This window comes from Sphaerodactylus townsendi, linkage group LG04 (assembly GCF_021028975.2).
Source record: "Sphaerodactylus townsendi isolate TG3544 linkage group LG04, MPM_Stown_v2.3, whole genome shotgun sequence".
Lineage (NCBI taxonomy): Eukaryota > Metazoa > Chordata > Lepidosauria > Squamata > Sphaerodactylidae > Sphaerodactylus > Sphaerodactylus townsendi.
This window is the reverse complement of record NC_059428.1, coordinates 152,195,269-152,213,063: the sequence shown is the minus strand read 5'-3', so window position 1 is coordinate 152,213,063 and position 17,795 is coordinate 152,195,269. Positions and strand designations below refer to the sequence as shown.

Below are 17,795 nucleotides of genomic sequence, written 5' to 3'. Positions count from 1 at the left end.
CAAAGTGAAGGCCTGAGACAGGACCAATTGATGTCTCTGAAGAAGAAGCAGATCTTTGCAGATAGTGTCACTTTTACAGCCCTGGAACACTCTTCCTCCAGCTGTCTGGGCCCTGCGGGATCTTGGCGAGTTTCGCAGGGCCTGCAAGACGGAGTTGTTCCGCCGGACTTTTGGAGTGTCCAGCCGCTGATATGAGTGTCCCCCGCCCCCTCTTATATTTCAGACCCATTACCACCTATGGGTCCATTCTTTTTCTCCCCTTCTGGGAGAGTCTAATAGGAATTGTTGTGGGCATAGTGTTTATTAATTGCTGCATTTTAACTTAAATTGTTTATAGCCCATTATGTTATTGTAATTTTATGCTGTTCACCGCCCAGAGCCCTTCGGGGGTTGGGCGGTCTATAAGACTGAAAAATAAATAAAAATAAAAATAAAAAAGGCGGGAAGGTGACATCGTAAGCAGTCATGAGGTTTGAGAACGGGCAGTGCCTCTGGATTCTGTCAACTTTTCTTTTAGAAGAGTATCTTAAATATAATCTCATTCTCGTATTGTTTCACTGGTTATGCATAAGAGAGGAAAGGAAAACATTTTCTCATCCAATGGAAGGATCTTCCACTTAAGATCTTCTTTGTTGCTGTGATCCCCCCAATTATTCCAACATGTGATGTTAGTGTAAGTCCCCCCCCCCTCTAGTTTCTTGCCACTGGGGGTCTGGGTGCCATTTCCAACAATACTGTGTGTTCCCTTCAGATGTGAAGGATTGTTTTAGACGATAAATACTCCCTGAGGGATTACTTCGGTTCACAGGAGAATGGCATCTCCTTGTATTTTATTGATATAAATAACGTTACGTCTTGACAAATCTCACACCAGATAGAAAAACATGAGCCACGTTCCCTCCAGAACACCAGTGAATACTGATGAACAGGAGGCATAGCCAACCATTCATCACTGCAGCTGGCAGTAAGTAATACGATAAGATCAGAACCCCATTATTTCTAAGCAGTTAATGTACCGTTCAAGAGTCTCTTGTCCCAGTTCTCCAGTGGTCTGTCTACTCATCTCTAGTGCCTTTTACCCAAGTGGAATAATGGGGGAATTACAATGAAGGCAGAAGAGATCTCAACAGGGGCTTCAAACTTACTTGAAAGGGGTAAAACAAGGTTTCCACGGCAGCACAGACACGCAGTGTTGCCTTTTTGAGGCTGGGCTGAGTCGCTACGTTCCTGTCTTTCCCCCACTCCACTATCCATTTTGGACTATGAAGTCCTTGCTTCACAGAGCACATTTGGCAGAACTGCTGAAAACATTTCTCTACTGCACTATCCAATCAAAAAACAATCTCTCAGGGCTGTTTTCCCGAAGATGGCACGCATCATTTAAACCATTAAAAAACCAATCATAACATTGAAATTGTGTTCCTAGTGTAAAAAGTATAACCGTTTTTGGGAGGGAGGAGAAATGAACAGCAAGAAAAAACGCACAGCTGATTAGGGAACAAGCCCATGATCCAGCTTCACCATGGTGCAGAAAACCAGACACACACGTGGTGCTTGACGAGTTGAGGAATGCACTCTTGCATGAAGTTCCACCACTGAAAAAGCCTCCTCTCTCATGGCCTGCCCATGAGGGGCCATGGCTCAGTGGAAGAGTATCTGCTGTACATGCAGAAGTTCCCCAGTTCAATCCCAGGCATTTCCAGTAGCAGATGATGTGAAAGACCTCTACGGGAGAGTTGCTGTTAGTCTAGAGTGGACAATGCTGAGCTTAATGGGCCAATGGTCCGATTCCGTTTGAGGCAGCTTCATGTGTGCCTAAGGGTGACAGCTGTGTGAAATGTGATCTTCCAAATGTCAGGACCCAGGCAGCCTCTTCCTCCCTCAACTGCTCAGGGCACATGTAGGGCAGGATCCACCAAACAGGGCAGTTTCTTTCACGCACTCAAAGGAGATCCTGGTCTTGTGCAAGTTTCTTGAACAAGAGGGCACATTACTTTAGACCAGTGCAACACAGGGGAGATTGCTGATATGGGGTTCCCAGCTGGCTCGAGAAAGAAATATCCTATCCCTTCCCTTGGGGCCTAATGGAGAGTTCTTTACCTTTACAACACAGAAAGCTTTAACTGCCCATTACATCCCTGTCGAAGGGACACATTTTCCTCTAGGCCTGTTGAGAACCCTATGCTAATCATCATTCCATATCCAAAGGAAAGGCTTTCAGGACCAGTGGCCAGAGGTCCCAAATGGCCCAAACCCCAGTATTTATCTTTCTCAGAAACTAAAATTGTCCCAGAAGGGGGCCCGCCACAGTGTCCCGTCTAAAGCTCCAGCGTTTTGCATAAAATGCCTCCTCTATGTGCTGTTCTCCTACCCATCTGTGTCTTTACATTTTTAACCAATGCTTTGGTGCCCTCTCGTGGAAGTTCCTGGGATGCAGTTTAGATGTCACACTCCTATTACAGCGAAGGACCATTTGTGAACAAGAGGGAAGCCTGATTTTTATGTCGGTGATGGTTCACACGGTAAAATAAAACAGCACATTTTGTCTTCTGCAATGTTGGGAGGTTCAAACAACACAATGTGTGTGAAACGCATCTGTAATGTGGATCATACAGGCTTGTCTGTGATGTTAAGGATACAAGGGTGGGGGGGAGATATAAAACATCAAGCTGGGGTTGAGACTCCAAATTCTCTCCCAGTCTGTTCCCCATATATTGGGGTTGAAGCCTACCACTCAGCTCCATTAAATATGGATTTTTCCCCCCTCTCGGGCAGCATATGTCCCTCTGGTCCCAGACTCGGCACTTCATCTGAACAGCACAATGCAAACCTACAGCGTTGCTTGACATTTGCCACCAGTGAGGTAAATAAGTCCGCCTACACAAGGAATGCTGCAGCGTAAGCCAGAAGATCCCCAACTCAAATCTGACCTCGACCGCCTTATTAACTGGGAAGCCTTAGGCAAACCCTTGTCAGTGTGAGCTCCCAAAGGCACCTGGTGGGCCACTGCGAGTATCAGACTGCTGGACTAGATGGATTCTGGTCTCATCCAGCAAGGCTCTTTCTTATGTTCTTATGTAACGTGCATGAGATCTTTATTGCTTTGCTCCACAGCCAGGTTTTCTCATTCCCGGTTCCTTCAGCAATATTTTTACTGAAGGAACCAACTGGCTCCAAACCGGACTTGGGCAGCCAAAACAGCACAGAGACTGGGTTGGCAAAGAAGGAACGCAGGCACCAAGAGAGCAGAGTCCACCCCAAGCCACAAAGATAAGCTTTTAATGTGAATCAGACAGGCTACAGAAGAGTATTTTACTCACATCTTTAGACCAAAATGCATCAAAAGCAAAGAAAAAAGAATCAAATACCCAAATCCCACTGAAGGATGGAAACCTACTATTTTGCTCAGTACATGTGACCAATCTTTGCTGATTTCCTTTATTGGGCCTTTCTGAAAGCAGGATATGCCCTCAGCCACTGCTCATACTCTCCCAAGTCCCTGAATCAAGTGCGTCTGCCGGGGAATTTCTCATGTAGCTGGCAGCCACTTCTTTCTTTTAAAAAGGCCTCAAGAACACTCCTCAGCTGCTGCCGGGGAGTGCTATAAATAGGACAAAGGACTGTACCATGTAGTACAAGCTATCCCTCCCGAAACATGTTTTTGAGGAGGGAGAAGCAACTGAATTGAGGCAACTGTATGAAACGTCAACCAATCTGGCTTGTTTACATTGAGCAGTTTAAATGCAGGAAACATAGTATGGACGGCCAGACGAGGAAAAGGAAGAGAAGCGTCAGTGCCAAGTGGGGTCCTTTAGCATTTCATGAACTTTGCCCGCAACAGAAAGGCGTTTTTACGAGACAGGGGAGAGCAGAGGTGTAGAGCAAGCTACGGCTCCACACCCCACTGCGCTAGCTTGCAGCGGCCTGATTGGCTTAAATCAAGTGGCTGTTATTTGCTTATTCTTGGTTTTTTTTTTAAGTCTTGGTCAATGGTAAAGACCCAAAGAATGGTGACAATACCAGCTCTGCTGCCTGCAGAAATAATAAAAATCCAGAACTACAAAAGATGTGCTGTTTTCGGTTAATATAAATGGGACGCTTGGGCTGCGTCAGACACTTCTCAGAGACTATGTACAGTATGACAAACAGGTCTGGCCGGAGTTCAGATCTCGCCGGCTTCCCGCTCCTCCGACCTCTTGGAACGAGATTTGCCGTTGGTGCTCTCGTGCCTCCTTTCGGAAGAGCTCTTTTCTTTCCTCTCTCTTTCCCGTGACTTCTCCCTCGAAGAGCGATCTCGGGAGGATCTGAAGCACAAACCAAGCCACGCTGTAAAAAGGGACAAACTTATCCTGACAATTCTCCTTTCTGTACCCTAAGCAGGAAGCTAGATCAGGCTAGGTAGCAGCAAATGTAAGTTAACCAGGGAAACGTAAGTTAACCAGGGACGAACTTATCCTGACAATTCTCCTTTCTGTACCCCAAGCAGGAAGCTAGCTCAAGCTAGGTAGGACCAAATGTGCTCCCAGTTTGGAAGCCAAGGAAAGGGAAAGATTTTGAATGAAGGGCAGGGAACCTCCGGCAATCGATAACTGTTCCGAAAGTGGAAACCATACGCCCCTACCAGCATGGCCAATTGGCCATGCTGACAGAGGCTGATGGGAATTGTAGTTCCTGAACATCTGGAGAGCCGCAGGTTCCCTACCCCTGATTCTGGACCTTTCTGGACTGGATAAGAACCACAGGTCCAGCTGCCCTCTGCACAGTGCCCACAATTAAGCACCTATTGATGCCCACTGGGAGGTGAAGGCCCTGGATCCAGAAAACCCAAGCAGATGAACCTATGAAGCTTCCCAGGTGAGCTGGGGCCACGGCCTGCTTTTTCACAAGCCTTGGGCAACTTCCAGGGCTCTTGGGAAACCACAGGCACTCACTGAAATAATCGCAAGGACATATGTATGATGTGCCCTGACCAGGACAGCCCAAGCTAGCCTACTCTCATCAGATCATGGAAGCTAAGAAGGGCTGGCCTTGGTTTTATTGGGACGGGAGCCTACCAAGGACGTTGGGAGCTGCTACGCGGAAGCAGGCAGCAGCAAACCTCCAAACGTCTCTCACCTTGAAAACCCTGTGGCTGTCTTCCCAACACCACGTACGACAGACCCTGTGGCTGTCTTCCCACCACCACGGCTGTCTTCCCAACACCACGTACGACAGATTAAATATAGTGGCTTTTGATTACTGCAATTCCACATGCAAAGCGGCCCTTTAAGCCACTAAAAATAGATCCATTCACAGCAGCACATGGTGACTTCTGACATTTTTATCTGCAATTAGCAGATCAGCATATTCAGCTCCGAGAAAAATGCCGGTTTTTAACGCTAGGTGTCAACCCAGGGCGACTGTGCAGCTAAAGCCAAGGCAGACTCTCGGTAACTGTTCGTAAGAAATAAGCTTTATTTGACAATAGGTGACTCTAGGATAACAGAAGGCTATGAAAATGGAAAACAACCCAGATTGTTCAAGAACAAAGCTTTAATTTTTAACAATGCTTTAATTATTTTTGAAACGCTGAAGCTAACGCACTGGGAAGGCTTCGCATCTGAAGGTGTAATTGCAAACAATGGAAAGACAGAAGAAAGGAACAATTCCCATCCCCTCTGACCAAGTGGATCTCATCTTTCATCCCTTGCTCTCCTGCATGTGGACTGGCACATCTGGCTAAAACTAGAATACTTATCTTTACGCCTGCTGCCATCTCTCAAAATTCAACTGCCCTTTGGAAGAAGTACAATTTACAGCATTTTCTCCTTTTCTGACACCTTCCTGTTTTCCCCCCAGAAAATAATTGAAGTGGCTCTTCCTCCAGGGAATGCTTTGAGGTGGGCCAGCATACGCTAAAATTTCCCAGCCTACCCCCTTTACCTGCCCTTTAGCTATTAAACAGTCTTTCCCCCGAGGGAGAACAGTCATAAGGGCTAGGCCTACTTGTGCTTCGTGCTCCTGTCCCTGGACCCCCGGCGATGGCTTCGGCCGTGGCTGCCAGAACGGCTGCGGTGGCGCCTGTGCCTCTCCCGCTCTCGGGACTTGGAGCGGGACTTCCGCTTCTCCCGCGAAGTGGACCTGGAGCGTCTTCGCCTCCGCTCCCGAGATCGAGACCTGCAGTTTGGGGACATGCAAACCAACTGAAAACCAATGATACTGCAGCAGAAGCATGGCTTTCCATGCAGGTGCTCCTACGAGGCAGTGGTGGCTTCAGCCACCACTGGTCCTACAGAGCTTTGGAACTGCCTTCCTGCAAGATCTGTTGAGCGCTGACACCTAAGAGTTCCCTCCCGCTGAACAAACAAACAGCACAGACACTACCTGTGGTAGCCCAAGGCTCTTTTTACGTTTTTATTTTGGAGGACATGTTGCAGCTTGAGATTAGCAGAGGTGCACACAGTCCCAGCTGATTTTGAGGATGTCAACAAGTGATATTTTGATGAACAGAGAAAATACCACCAGCCTCTGAAGATTTGTCAAAGCCAGACAATTGCCAGACGCTAGCTAGGCGGGTTTTCTACTTTATGCGAGACAGATATTCTTTTCAGGCTACATCTGTCTGTTGTTAACATTTTGTGACTGTGTAAAAAATATTTGTCGGAGGTGGCATAGTAGAGGCAAAGCCTGTTATTGAGCCTCACGTCTTTGTAAACATTATTGATGGAGTAAACGGTTGAGCGATTCCATCTTTTCTGACTGCTAGCCGTATACTGTGCGACTGTTTCGATTGCTTACTTTAGTTGTACAGACCCACTTCTGTAATGTGATGGATTTGTCTTTCAATGACAACTTCAAGCAGTGAACATATATCAAAAAGCCTCGCAGATCAAACAGACAGGGCTTACCTCAAATCCCCTTTCTAACAGAGGCAATTCAAACACCTCTTTCGGGACTGGTCTAATGTGTGCAGCAGAAGGAAGTGGCAAAACAAACTGCCCCCCAACCCGCTCAAGCGTGCAGTGGTATGATCACCTTTCTGGATCCTCCCTCATGGAACAACCCCACCCAAACAGAAAACTACTACAGCAGCTCGTGGCTGTGCCAGGGTTTGGCTTGTGAGGAAACGCTGCCCACCTGCAGTCTGGAACAGTCCAGCCCACGAACACTACCCAATTTCACTGCATGCGCAGGCCTCAGCAGGAAATCATCTATCTTAGGGTTGTCCAACTCTGGCCCTCCAGATGTTCGTGGACTAAGCCCATCAGTCCCTGTTGCCCCATGGCACCAAACATTTATGTAGCCTCCCCCAAACCCAAGATGACCCACCTCCTGCGATCTCTGTTTTTTGATCCAGACCTAGGAGAGAAGAGAAGAGAATACAGTCATTGGCAACACCATCAAGTTTGTGCGGCGCCCCGTGTCTTATTTTTGACCCTCCTCCTCCTCTCAAGCCCCATTCCTTCCACCACAGTCACCAACGACTCCGCTGACAGGTGGAAGGAAAAAACTACTCAACTCCCATTGCTTTGTTTAGAGGCAGAAAAAGCAGGGTAAAAAGGGCTATTTGTCAGTTTATGTACACCCTTTTTGCCACTGAATGCTCAACCATACTGAACACAAAATGGCACCTACAAAACAGAAAAAGGGGACTAAAAGGAGAGAGGAAAACAAACAAATCCAGACACTAAACTCTTAGGTAACTCTAGGTGTCCCCATAATGACTGCCAGATGGAATGTGCTTTGGAAGAACCGGTTCTTTGTGGGATGGAGCCAGGCCAGTGAATCAGGCCTTTCTATTTGAACTCTCCCTTTCATACACTGCCCGGTTTGGTGACCGCTGAAGGAAGGAGTTTTAAACTTGGACGCCTGCACCTAGTTTAAAGGTTCCCAACCACAGCAAGAACTTTTGCCTGGTGTAGCGCAAACGACCCTGGGACCAGATGTTCCTGACTCACAAGTGCTGCCAGCCTGCCATGTCACAGGGGGTCACTTCCTGTCCACTCACCGCTGCGCCACGTGATCGTCCCGCTCGCGCTCTTCTCTCCGCCTCATCCGGTCCAGATTTCTCTTCTCCTGTTTTTCTGCCACGGTTTTCTAGAAAAAACACAAACTGCTGAGCGTGTTCACTGAGAGACCACACCTTGAGTCTTAAGCGGCTAACAACGCAGGGGTCGTGAATATTTGAAAGGGAGTGTGTTTTATCAGCCAAACAATATTCTAAATCTCCCCAGATATGTCCATGCACCAAAGACGGGTGGTTGCCACCTTCTAGTTCTCCTCCTTAAAAGTCTGCTTCTTGCCAATTCTGCCCCCTGCCCAAATGGACCAGGCTTCTTGACCAAATTGGGGAGAGGCACATTGTTAAGCCATTTGAGTGGGTTAAGCTGTGTTTTCTTGGGAAGCTGGAAAACTGAGTTTTGCCCTATTGTGTGTGTGTTTTAAATTGTGAAACTGTTAACTGCCTAGAGCTACAAGGGAAATGTGGGGTTAAACGAACATGCAAATAGGAGGACTAGGACCAGAATGACCCATGTTCAAATGCCCACTGAGCCACTGAACTCTGTGGATCCCTGTGGGCTAGTTATTCTCTCAGCCTAAACTCTCTTCCAGGGTCGCTGGAGAGAATAATCTACAAAGCTCTGAGCTCCTTCAGGCTCAATAAATAGGTGTGAAATATCCATATAGAAATATCAAGTGTTCCCTCCATGGCTGGGACAAACACTCCAAACCAACAGCTGCACCCATGAAATGTTACAACCTGGGAATGTACGTTTGTGAGGGGGAAAAGGGAATGCATATTCACCGGAGGAACATCACTGTCATGTACACCAATGCAGAACCATCGAACTTCAATGGAGAACTAGGTACTCCAGTGCAGGACAATCAAACAAGACAGATGTGAGCAAGGGGCAACTATCCACAGGGTGTAAGATAAAACGATCCACAGTGTACAAAACAAGGCATGGGAGAAACTCACAGCTGCTCATTGGCTAAAAAGAGGCCAGGAAGTAAGAAACCTTACCCGCAACTGGTCCAATTTCTCACGGATCTGGATGAAGCCCAAGTGCAGTTTGCCTCCAAAGTGATCGGCAAGACGGCGGTCATTGTCGTGAAGGCCAAGGTATGCCGAACAGACCTCACACACCCGCAGCTTCTGCTGCTGGAAACTGGAGGCAGGCATCGAATTGCGGTATTCCTCCTGTGGGGGAAAAAGCAGAGGAGTTTTCCCAAAGCAGTTTCCCTTTCATCTGCTCTTTCCTCCACTTCCACCATTCCTGCCTATTCTCCTGCAACTGGTTGTACACTGCAAGCACAGCTTTCCCACCGCCATTATCTCGATGTCTTCGTCTACTCATGTCATTAACTGAAATAGAAGAGGTCGTATGGAATCTGGCCACATCCCAATATTCTAGGGGTATGACAAAAACCCACCTAATCCCTCCTGCTCCCAAAGAGCTGGGATCAACAACCGATTTACTTCTCAGGCTATTGGTTAAAAAAATATTGCTAAAAAAAGGTTCCACAAAAAAATACAACAGAAACAAGCTTTGGAAAGCAGCACTGCAAGAGTTCACTGTGAGTAATCTCGAGAGTTTTAATTTAAGATTGGAGGCAAGCTCCAGAGAACCAGCACTACAGTTCCCATCATCCCCTGGGCATGATGCTGGCAGGGGATAATGGGAACTGCAGTCCATAACATCTGGAGGGCCACGAGTTTGACACCTATGCGGGTAATTCCGCATCTTACTCTGTTGTGGACTGAGGCTGAAGCAATTGATTGTTACTTGAACACATAAGCACACGCACAAAAACAAACGTAAGAAGGAAACCAAAGCAAACCTCTGCTTCTTTCTTTTTCGCTCGAACTTTCTCAACTTCCATCAGGATCTTCTGGGATTCGTCCACATTCCCTTCAGCACCCAGCTGCTCAGCTTTAGCCAGGAGTTTGCCGATGTCTTCGTTGAGCTCATGCACCTTTTCTGCCTAAAGCAGAGGGGAGAACAAATTTTTTTTTAGCAACTAAGTGCATCAGCTGCACTTTCAGTCTGTGTTCAGGAGAAGTGAGAAATCGAACTGCCCAAAGAACACAATTTTCCCCCAAGTTCTTGAGAGAAAGATTCAAGGGGACAAAACAGCGATACGTGCTTTGCTCTTTCTTGGCCTTCATCCTTTAACTCCAACAATGCTTTCCAGCAACTAAAAACTATTATAATGATTTTCTTAAGTGGCTTGACCCCAGTTGCACCTCAGAGACCAACATGGTTTTTGTAACACCAGCTTCGAAAAGCTCGTCCCCCAAAAAACTTACTGGTCTGGAAAATGCGACTGGACTTGAACCGAGCTGTTCTTCTGAAGACCAAAACATGACCCAAGTTATAGTGTGCTGGTTAAGAGTGGCAGACTCTAATGTAAAGAACTGGGTTCAATTCCCCTCTCCTCCACAGAAAGCCCGCTGGGTGACCTCGGGCCAGTCCGAGTTCTCTCCGAACTCAGAGGAAGACAATGGCAAACCAGCTCTGGACATCTCTTCTTTTGACACTGTAAGTCAGCTTGGACAACTTTCAGGGAGAGGTTGGGGCAGAGCCTCACATCACACTACCTCTATCCAAACATCATTTCAAACTCTGACTTTCACAGTGTCTGACCCAGACCTATTATGCTTCAAAGCCAGGGTGCTACATCATTAGCACCCTCCAAAAACTCCCTGCAGGCTGGAGGATGAAAGTTGAGAGTTTGCAGTGGCATTAAAAAGAGACTTCCCATCCTCTGTTCATGGTTTCTCATGGGCCAGATACCTTTGCTGCCACTTCGGCACTGATCTCCTCCTGTGTTTCGGCGAGACGTTTTTTGGCCAGCTCAGTCCTTCTGTCGCAGTCGGCAATAAAAGACTCCAAGTGATCCATTGCCTGGGCACGTGACAAACAAAACACAGGTGAAAATCTGGACATTCTTATGATGTTACTTTAAAAGCATTCTTTTTCTGGGGGGAAAAAGCACCAGAAGACTGTAACGAACGTGACCAGCACCACACACACAAAAATTCAGCGTGGACATATATTGACATTACCAAGTTTGCTGTTATTCCTTATTGCCCACTGTGGGACATCATAGATCAGAATGAACAGTGAAAGTGATGAGTGAAGAAAGCAACAAATTGTAATGCCAAAAGAGACAGTATGCCCATTTTCTTGGAGCATGGAGAAATAACTAAATCTTATTCACTGTGACTGTAATTAAAGGGTGAAACTGAACCGGTAAAGGGGAACAACAAGCCAAACGAGGAAACGTTAGAAATTAATTCAAGAATAAAGCTGGCCTGCTTGAGAGACAATTCTGTGAAATGTTGAGACGGAATCTCCAGAATGGAAGATTCAACTTGTGTCCCAGCAGTGCAAACTTAGTATCCAGAATAACCAAAGATGACAAATCCATAGCTATCGCTTGTTAACGTGGTATTCGGTACCTACACTAGTACTGAAGATCAAAACATGACCCAAGTTATAGTGTCACGCAACGCATGATTGGTGTTTGAAATATGCTGCCACAGGAGGTGGTGATGGCCACTAGCCTGGATAGCTTTAAAAGGGGCTTGGACAGATATTTGGAGGAGAAGTCGATGTATGGCGACCAATCTTGATCCTCCTTGATCTGAGTTTGCAATTGCCTTAGCAGGCCAGGTGCTCAGGAGCAGGAGCAGCAGCAGAAGGCCATTGCTTTCACATCCTGCATGTGAGCTCCCAAAGGCATCTGGTGGGTCACTGTGAGTAGCAGAGTGCTGGACTAGATGGACTGTGGTCTGATCCAGCAGGCTCTTTCTTATGTTCTTAAGACTATTGCTTTCACATCCTGCATGTGAGCTCCCAAAGGCACCTGGTGGGCCACTGCGAGTAGCAGAGTGCTGGTCTAGATGGACTCTGGTCTGATCCAGCAGGCTCTTTCTTATGTTCTTATGTACTGACAAGTGTACTATATATGTATAACAGATGTTGAATTCATGTTTAATGTTATTCACTGTTCAAATGAATCAATTTTTTTAAACTTAAAGGGATATAGTTCAGAGGTGGTGTGTAGACAGCCCCTATGCTGGAGTCTATCTTTAACGTGGGCCTCAGGATGGTCTTAATAAAATTTAGGCTAATAGGGAAAGATTCCTAACTGGGCCTTCAAAAGTGAAGAACTCATCCTACAAAAACACACCAGGGAAGGCTCATGCCAACAATATCCCCTGCACAGAAGTGCAGCCGGCTGGCTTGCTCAGTGGACACCAGTGCAGAATTCTGTCCCTATCCAAACACCACCAGTTGCAGTTCCACGTATCCAAGAAACTGCGTAATGTCTTGCAAACGGAAGTGAGCCTCTGCTGATCTTGGCAACAAGGAGCTTTCCTGAAGAAAGAACCACTTATGTGGACGGCTGGGAACATCAAGACTCCTTGCCGCCCAAACTGATATCTGTGTATCGCTGCCAGAAAACACACGTGAACTTACATCCAGCTCGAAGAACAGGTCTTTCTCTTTGCTTGCAATCTCATAATCGGCTCTGAGTGCCAAATCATGGATTTTCGAACATTCTCCCAGGTCCATGCGCTGTTGGCAAAGAGAAGAGGGAAATCAGGGAAACGTTTTCATGTATTGTTACAAGCACAACCATCTATCACTGGGGGTGGTGGAAAATGCTGCCAAATCATAGCTAACCCATGATGGCCCTGAAGGGTTTTTGAGGCAAGTGATGTTCAGGGGTGGTTTGCCTCTGCGCAGCAACCCTGAACTTCACAGGCGGTCTCCCGTCCAAATACTAACCGGGGCTGATCCTGCTTAACTTCTAAGATCGGACGATCATGCTAGTCTGGGCCAGCGGTCAATATCTGCAAGAATTTAATTACTTTGGAAGACAATGGCTGGAACCAAGTACTGGACTTTCAAGGTAACCGACAGCACTACCTTTTTATTTATTTAGTGTTGCTAGATCACACCTGACTCACAGCAACCCTGTAGGGTTTTCAAGGCAAGAGACGTTCAGAGACACTTGGCTATTGCATAGGCTTCCTAGGTGATCTCCCATCTACATATTAACCAGGGCTGACCCTCCTAAGCTTCTGAGATGTGACAAGGTCAGGCTAGCCTGGGTCAGAAAGGTCAGGGCTACTATAAAGCAGTCCATCGCCCCCAACTATGATTGCCCTCAACTATGAAGAAAAAGAATTTGAATTTATATCCCCCCTTTCTCTCCCGTAAGGAGACTCAAAGGGGCTTACAATCTCCTTTCCCTTCCTCTCCCCACAACAGACACTTTGTGAGGTAGGTGGGGCTGAGGGAGTTCAGAGAGAACTGTGACTAGCCGAAGGTCACTCAGCTGGCATATGTTGGAGCATACAGGCTAATCTGAATTCCTCTGATAAGCCTCCATAGCTCAGGCGGCAGAGTGGGGAATCAAACCCGGTTCCTCCAGATTACAGCTCTTAACCACTACGCCACTGCTGCTCCTGCTCTTAACCACTACGCCACTGCTTTCCCTGATGAGGGAAACTGGGCCCTGCCACCAGACCGCGAACAATCTTGCAGAATTGTTCTTGGCATGCTTTTGCTGCCCAGCCCAAAGCACCTACCGTTCCTGCCAGGATATCGTGAGGGCAACAGTCCAGGAGGTGGCTCTTGCATACTCGGTCGTCTGTAAACTTCACCCTTTGCCTTGTTTCGTCTCCTGAAATTCACGTTTGGTTATAAATATGAAAAGCGTTTTTTCAAAGCTGATCAAGCAAGGCAAATCGAGGTACTTTTTAAATGTTTGCTTCGTTACGCAGATTACAATATTTTACAAACCCCCCAGAACTGCTTGGAAAACTACAAAAAGCTGTACGTTTTCTTTTTTCCTCCACAGCCAAGAATCATACTAGGTAGGCGTTAAACATCGCACGCACCACCAGCTAAACAGGGTGCAGATCATAACGTTGTCCATAATAGCTACGTAAGGAGACGGCGGCATCAACAAAAGGCAGTCTGGACGGAGACTGCACGGACTTTCTAGATGGAGAAAACGGGTCTGGAAATCCCAAAACCCATGCTATCTGTAGAGCGTGAATCAAGATACCCACAAATGAGAATTTCGATCGGCTGCTATTTCTGAATCCCGTAACGGGAAGGATAAATTACTGCTACGTTGCACATAGAAGATTAACATGTAACGGACTTCCCAAAGCCGCAAGGACGTTTAAGTGCTGGCCTGGAAAGTGGGAACTTATCCCTTCCCACCCCCCTGAAAACATTTCACATTCGGGAGCCACTTAAAACAAGCCGGAAAAAAAACAAAACAAAAGTTGGTTAATACACACTGCGAGCTCCAACACATACTATACCCATCTGCATTCTTCAAGACCTCAGCTGCAGAATTTTATGCCCGCTGTTGAAAAGTTTTAAAGGAAAAGTTTTCTTGCCCACACCTGCAGTAAGGAAGTCAGGGGGAATGATACATAAGAAGTAAAAGCAAAGTGGTAAAAGGTATGTGACAATTTTCTTTTCTTAAAAGAAAGCTAGTCTGTGTATAGCTCAGGATTCGCAAGCATCCAGGATTAATGTTGTGTCTACTGAAAATGTATTTTTTTAAAAAAATTTCCCCTCTTCTTCGTTCTAAACTACGCTTTAAAGTTATTTGTGAGAGAAAAAAAAGCAAACACTTTTGTTTTGTTACAACAGCTTTAAGAATTGGTTGTGACTCACGGCTCGATGAACATGAGGCTTTTCTGCAACTCCCTTTTGCAGATTGATGTAGGCAGGCAAAGATACACTGAACCTTTATAAATAAAATAGAGGGGCCACAATTGTTCAGTTTGTACGAAATAAAAATATGGGAAGCAATTCAAAAGCAACTCAAATGCACAAAGAAAGAACGAGCACTTATTCACTTACGAAACCAAGTGCACAAAAATGTTTATCTCGCAGAGTTCTGCAAATGCTCTCAGTTTTTAAGTTGCTGATTGGAGGGACGAAGCAGATACAAACCTTGTCAGGAATGCACAGCTTTTTAAAGGGATCTGATGTTTTCCTGGAGCAACACACTAAGATCCTGTCTGTACACAGAACAGGTCTGCCTTTGTGTCTTTTTTAAATCCACGAAGCATTAATGCCACATGTGAGCCTACCGAAGAAAAGCCTCACCATGTAAGGGCACAGCAGTGAGACTTCCAGCTCACGGTACAGAACTCGGGCTGAAAAATCCAGCGCTTGAAAACTCCCTGCTCTGGTAGCTTCAACTGCCCAAATTACAGGAATTAATGTTGTATTTATTCCTTGCTTCCCCAGAACAGCCCCAGAAATGTACTGAGTACACGGCGTTATTCTGAAAAGGCCAGATTGCTCCCCTTCTGCCATCTGTACCAGTGCTTTGCCCTACCGAGCAGATGTTTCCAGGGGATCAACCGTTGTACCAACAACGCTTTCACCTGCTTTGGTGGGTGGCTGGGTTGGCACACTTCAAGGATTCAATGACGCAAGTGACGGGGGACTCGGCCATCCTGCTTGGGCAGCTGCCACCGAGGGCTGGGCCTGGAGATTCACCGGCCAAATGCCAGGCTAGCCATCCTGCCTCACGGCTAAACTGGGCAGACTGGTTTGACTTCTGCTACGCTCTGCCACCCAGCTGTCCTCTCCTCAAAACTCACAAACGTGACACGTAGTACATGCTGGATCGCAACAACCTCCACTGCCTACCAAACACTGACAAAATAGAGAATCTTAGAAGTAGGAAGCAAGGCCCTCAGCTCTTTCACCCCCTTCCCCAGCATGTGGAGGTAAACTGCCTCTAAACATAGAGGCTTCGCTTGAACTATCACGACCAATGCTCTGAAAGCAGCTGCTATAAAGCCATACGTGTGTATTCATGTACCAACGCAGACCACATCAGAGAATCTCCATATTCTTGCCTTCTCATGACTGGCAAGGCTCTTTAGACGTTCCCAATTAGGCTTCCCAGAGCAACTCAGATTCTCTAGTCTGAATCTGAAGGAGGGCAAAGAGAAGAGCTTGGCCTACCCAGGAGCCCGAGAAATCATGGAACCCGGCAGGGCATCTGAGCATGAGCAGAAAGCCTGATCCTTCTCAGGAATCTGAAGAAGCAACAGAGCAGAGAGCAGCGTCTCCGCACAGTGTCTGAGCGAGGGTGTCCCAGCAAGCAGACAAGTTTTAGCGCCTTTGCGCACGTGCCAAGTGGCTATCCTCCACGGGGACCTAGCAAGGCGATAGCGCCCCTGAGCACGCACAGAGTGCTCCTCGAGCTCCGGCCGCCGACCCTTGGCGCGAAGCGATTGGGTGGGCACACGGTTGGAGAACAGCGGTCGACGCGGGCCTCGCAGCCGACTCGCCTCGGCCTATGGCCCGCGTCTGGGCCTCGCTTCCTTCCTTCCTTCCTCCAGTCCTTCCTGCAGGCCGCTACTCACCGTCCCGAGCCGTGCCCATCAGCTGATCGAGCAGCGCCCGCATCTGGGCCTGGGCCGACATGATGGCCGCGGCGGCGGGTGAAAGACGCGGCCGCGAGGGAGGACTCCGCGTCTCCTTGGAAACCGGGGGGATGGGGGGGTTGCGGCGCGAGCCCCGGCGGCGGGTGATCGGCTCTCGTCTCGCGGACTGTCCCAAAGCACGACGGGAGGAAAAAAACGGGGGGGGGGAGGTGGAGGGATGCCACAGCGGCTGCCGCTGTCGTCGTCGTCTTCTCCGCTCTCTGTCACTTCCTTTTTTTTTCTCCCCGCCTCCCGCCGACGGAAGTGGCAGCGCCGACTCTCCAAGAACGGCGGCTTGGGCGAGCGCGGTGCACTCTGGGAGTTGTAGTCGTCGCCTCAGTCGAGTGCCGGCTCTTTGCCCCGAGCCCTGCGAGGCCGCGTCCTCCTTCCCGCCGTGGAAAGTTGTAGTTCCACTCTACGAGCGGAGTCATGCCAGCTTCCCAATGGGCCCTGGAGGCTTGCTAGAATTACAGCTGACCTCCAGATCCGGAGTTGACAACCTTTTGTTGGCAATTGGCCCTCTCCTGACTCTAGAGGCCTTGCTCAGCCCCAGAACTTGTGAGGTGACAAGCATGAGGAGAATGCCAAGTTTGACCCCATATACACTGCCCTAAAGAAGTAATCTTTGTTCCCCCTCTCAGCTGACTGGGGCTGCCCGCTTCCTGGAGAGGGACCTGAGCCAGGTATGATGACCAAGAGGCCACTTTCCAAAAGCAGCCATATTTTCCTTAGGAAAAGCTTCCTGTCATCTCTGGAGATGGGCTGTCATGGCGACTCTACAGCTGACTGGCATAGTACTGCTCATTGGAGCCACTTTCCATAAGCTCAAAGGCAGGCAATCCAGGCAGTTTGTGAACAATGGCACAGACAAAAGTAGAGTTATTGTCAAAGGCTTTCACAGCCGGAATCACTAGAGTGTTGTGGGTTTTCCGGGTTGTATGGCCGTGTTCCAGTAGCATTTTCTCCTGACGTTTCGCCTGCATCTGTGGCTGGCATCTTCAGAGGATCTGATGGCAGTAAAGCAAGTATATATATACCTGTGGAATGTCCAGGATGCAAGAAAGAAATGTATACACGAGCCCCTTTAGTCTTTCTCCCACCCTGGACATTTCACAGGTATATTTACAGGCCATACAGCCCAGAAACCCCACAACACCTAAAAGCAGAGTTCTCAGGCCAACAAGCTTTGTTTGAGTTCTGCGCAGGGTTGCCACCCTCCACTGAGACCTAGAGTTATCCCAGAATTACAAGTGTTTCCCCCACCCCACCCCAAATCTACAGAGATCAGTTCCTTTGGAGGACATGGCAGCTTCGTCAGGCAAAC

The 17,795-nt window shown here is 47.8% G+C and overlaps 1 protein-coding gene across 3 annotated transcripts; it reads right to left on the bottom strand.

Annotated features, from left to right (window-relative positions):
- Nucleotides 1–3,263: 3,263 nt before the first annotated feature.
- Nucleotides 3,264–16,695, bottom strand: LUC7L (LUC7 like). 3 transcript variants are annotated; one of them, XM_048492504.1, is made up of 11 exons: nt 16,008–16,401; nt 14,697–14,769; nt 13,589–13,683; nt 12,471–12,569; nt 10,779–10,889; nt 9,823–9,966; nt 9,005–9,181; nt 7,988–8,076; nt 7,309–7,338; nt 5,986–6,156; nt 3,264–4,304 (listed from the first exon to the last, which is right to left on the bottom strand). In XM_048492504.1, the coding sequence occupies exons 1-11, from the start codon at nt 16,050–16,052 to the stop codon at nt 4,163–4,165; spliced, it is 1,176 nt and encodes a 391-aa protein (XP_048348461.1). In that variant the 5' UTR covers nt 16,053–16,401; the 3' UTR covers nt 3,264–4,162. The 3 variants fall into 3 exon arrangements, with proteins under 3 accessions (XP_048348461.1, XP_048348462.1, XP_048348463.1); XM_048492505.1 differs by lacking the exons at nt 14,697–14,769; nt 16,008–16,401 and adding an exon at nt 16,412–16,695; XM_048492506.1 differs by lacking the exon at nt 16,008–16,401 and adding an exon at nt 16,412–16,549 and having other exon boundaries at nt 13,589–14,769.
- Between the last annotated feature and the right edge of the window lie 1,100 nt (nt 16,696–17,795).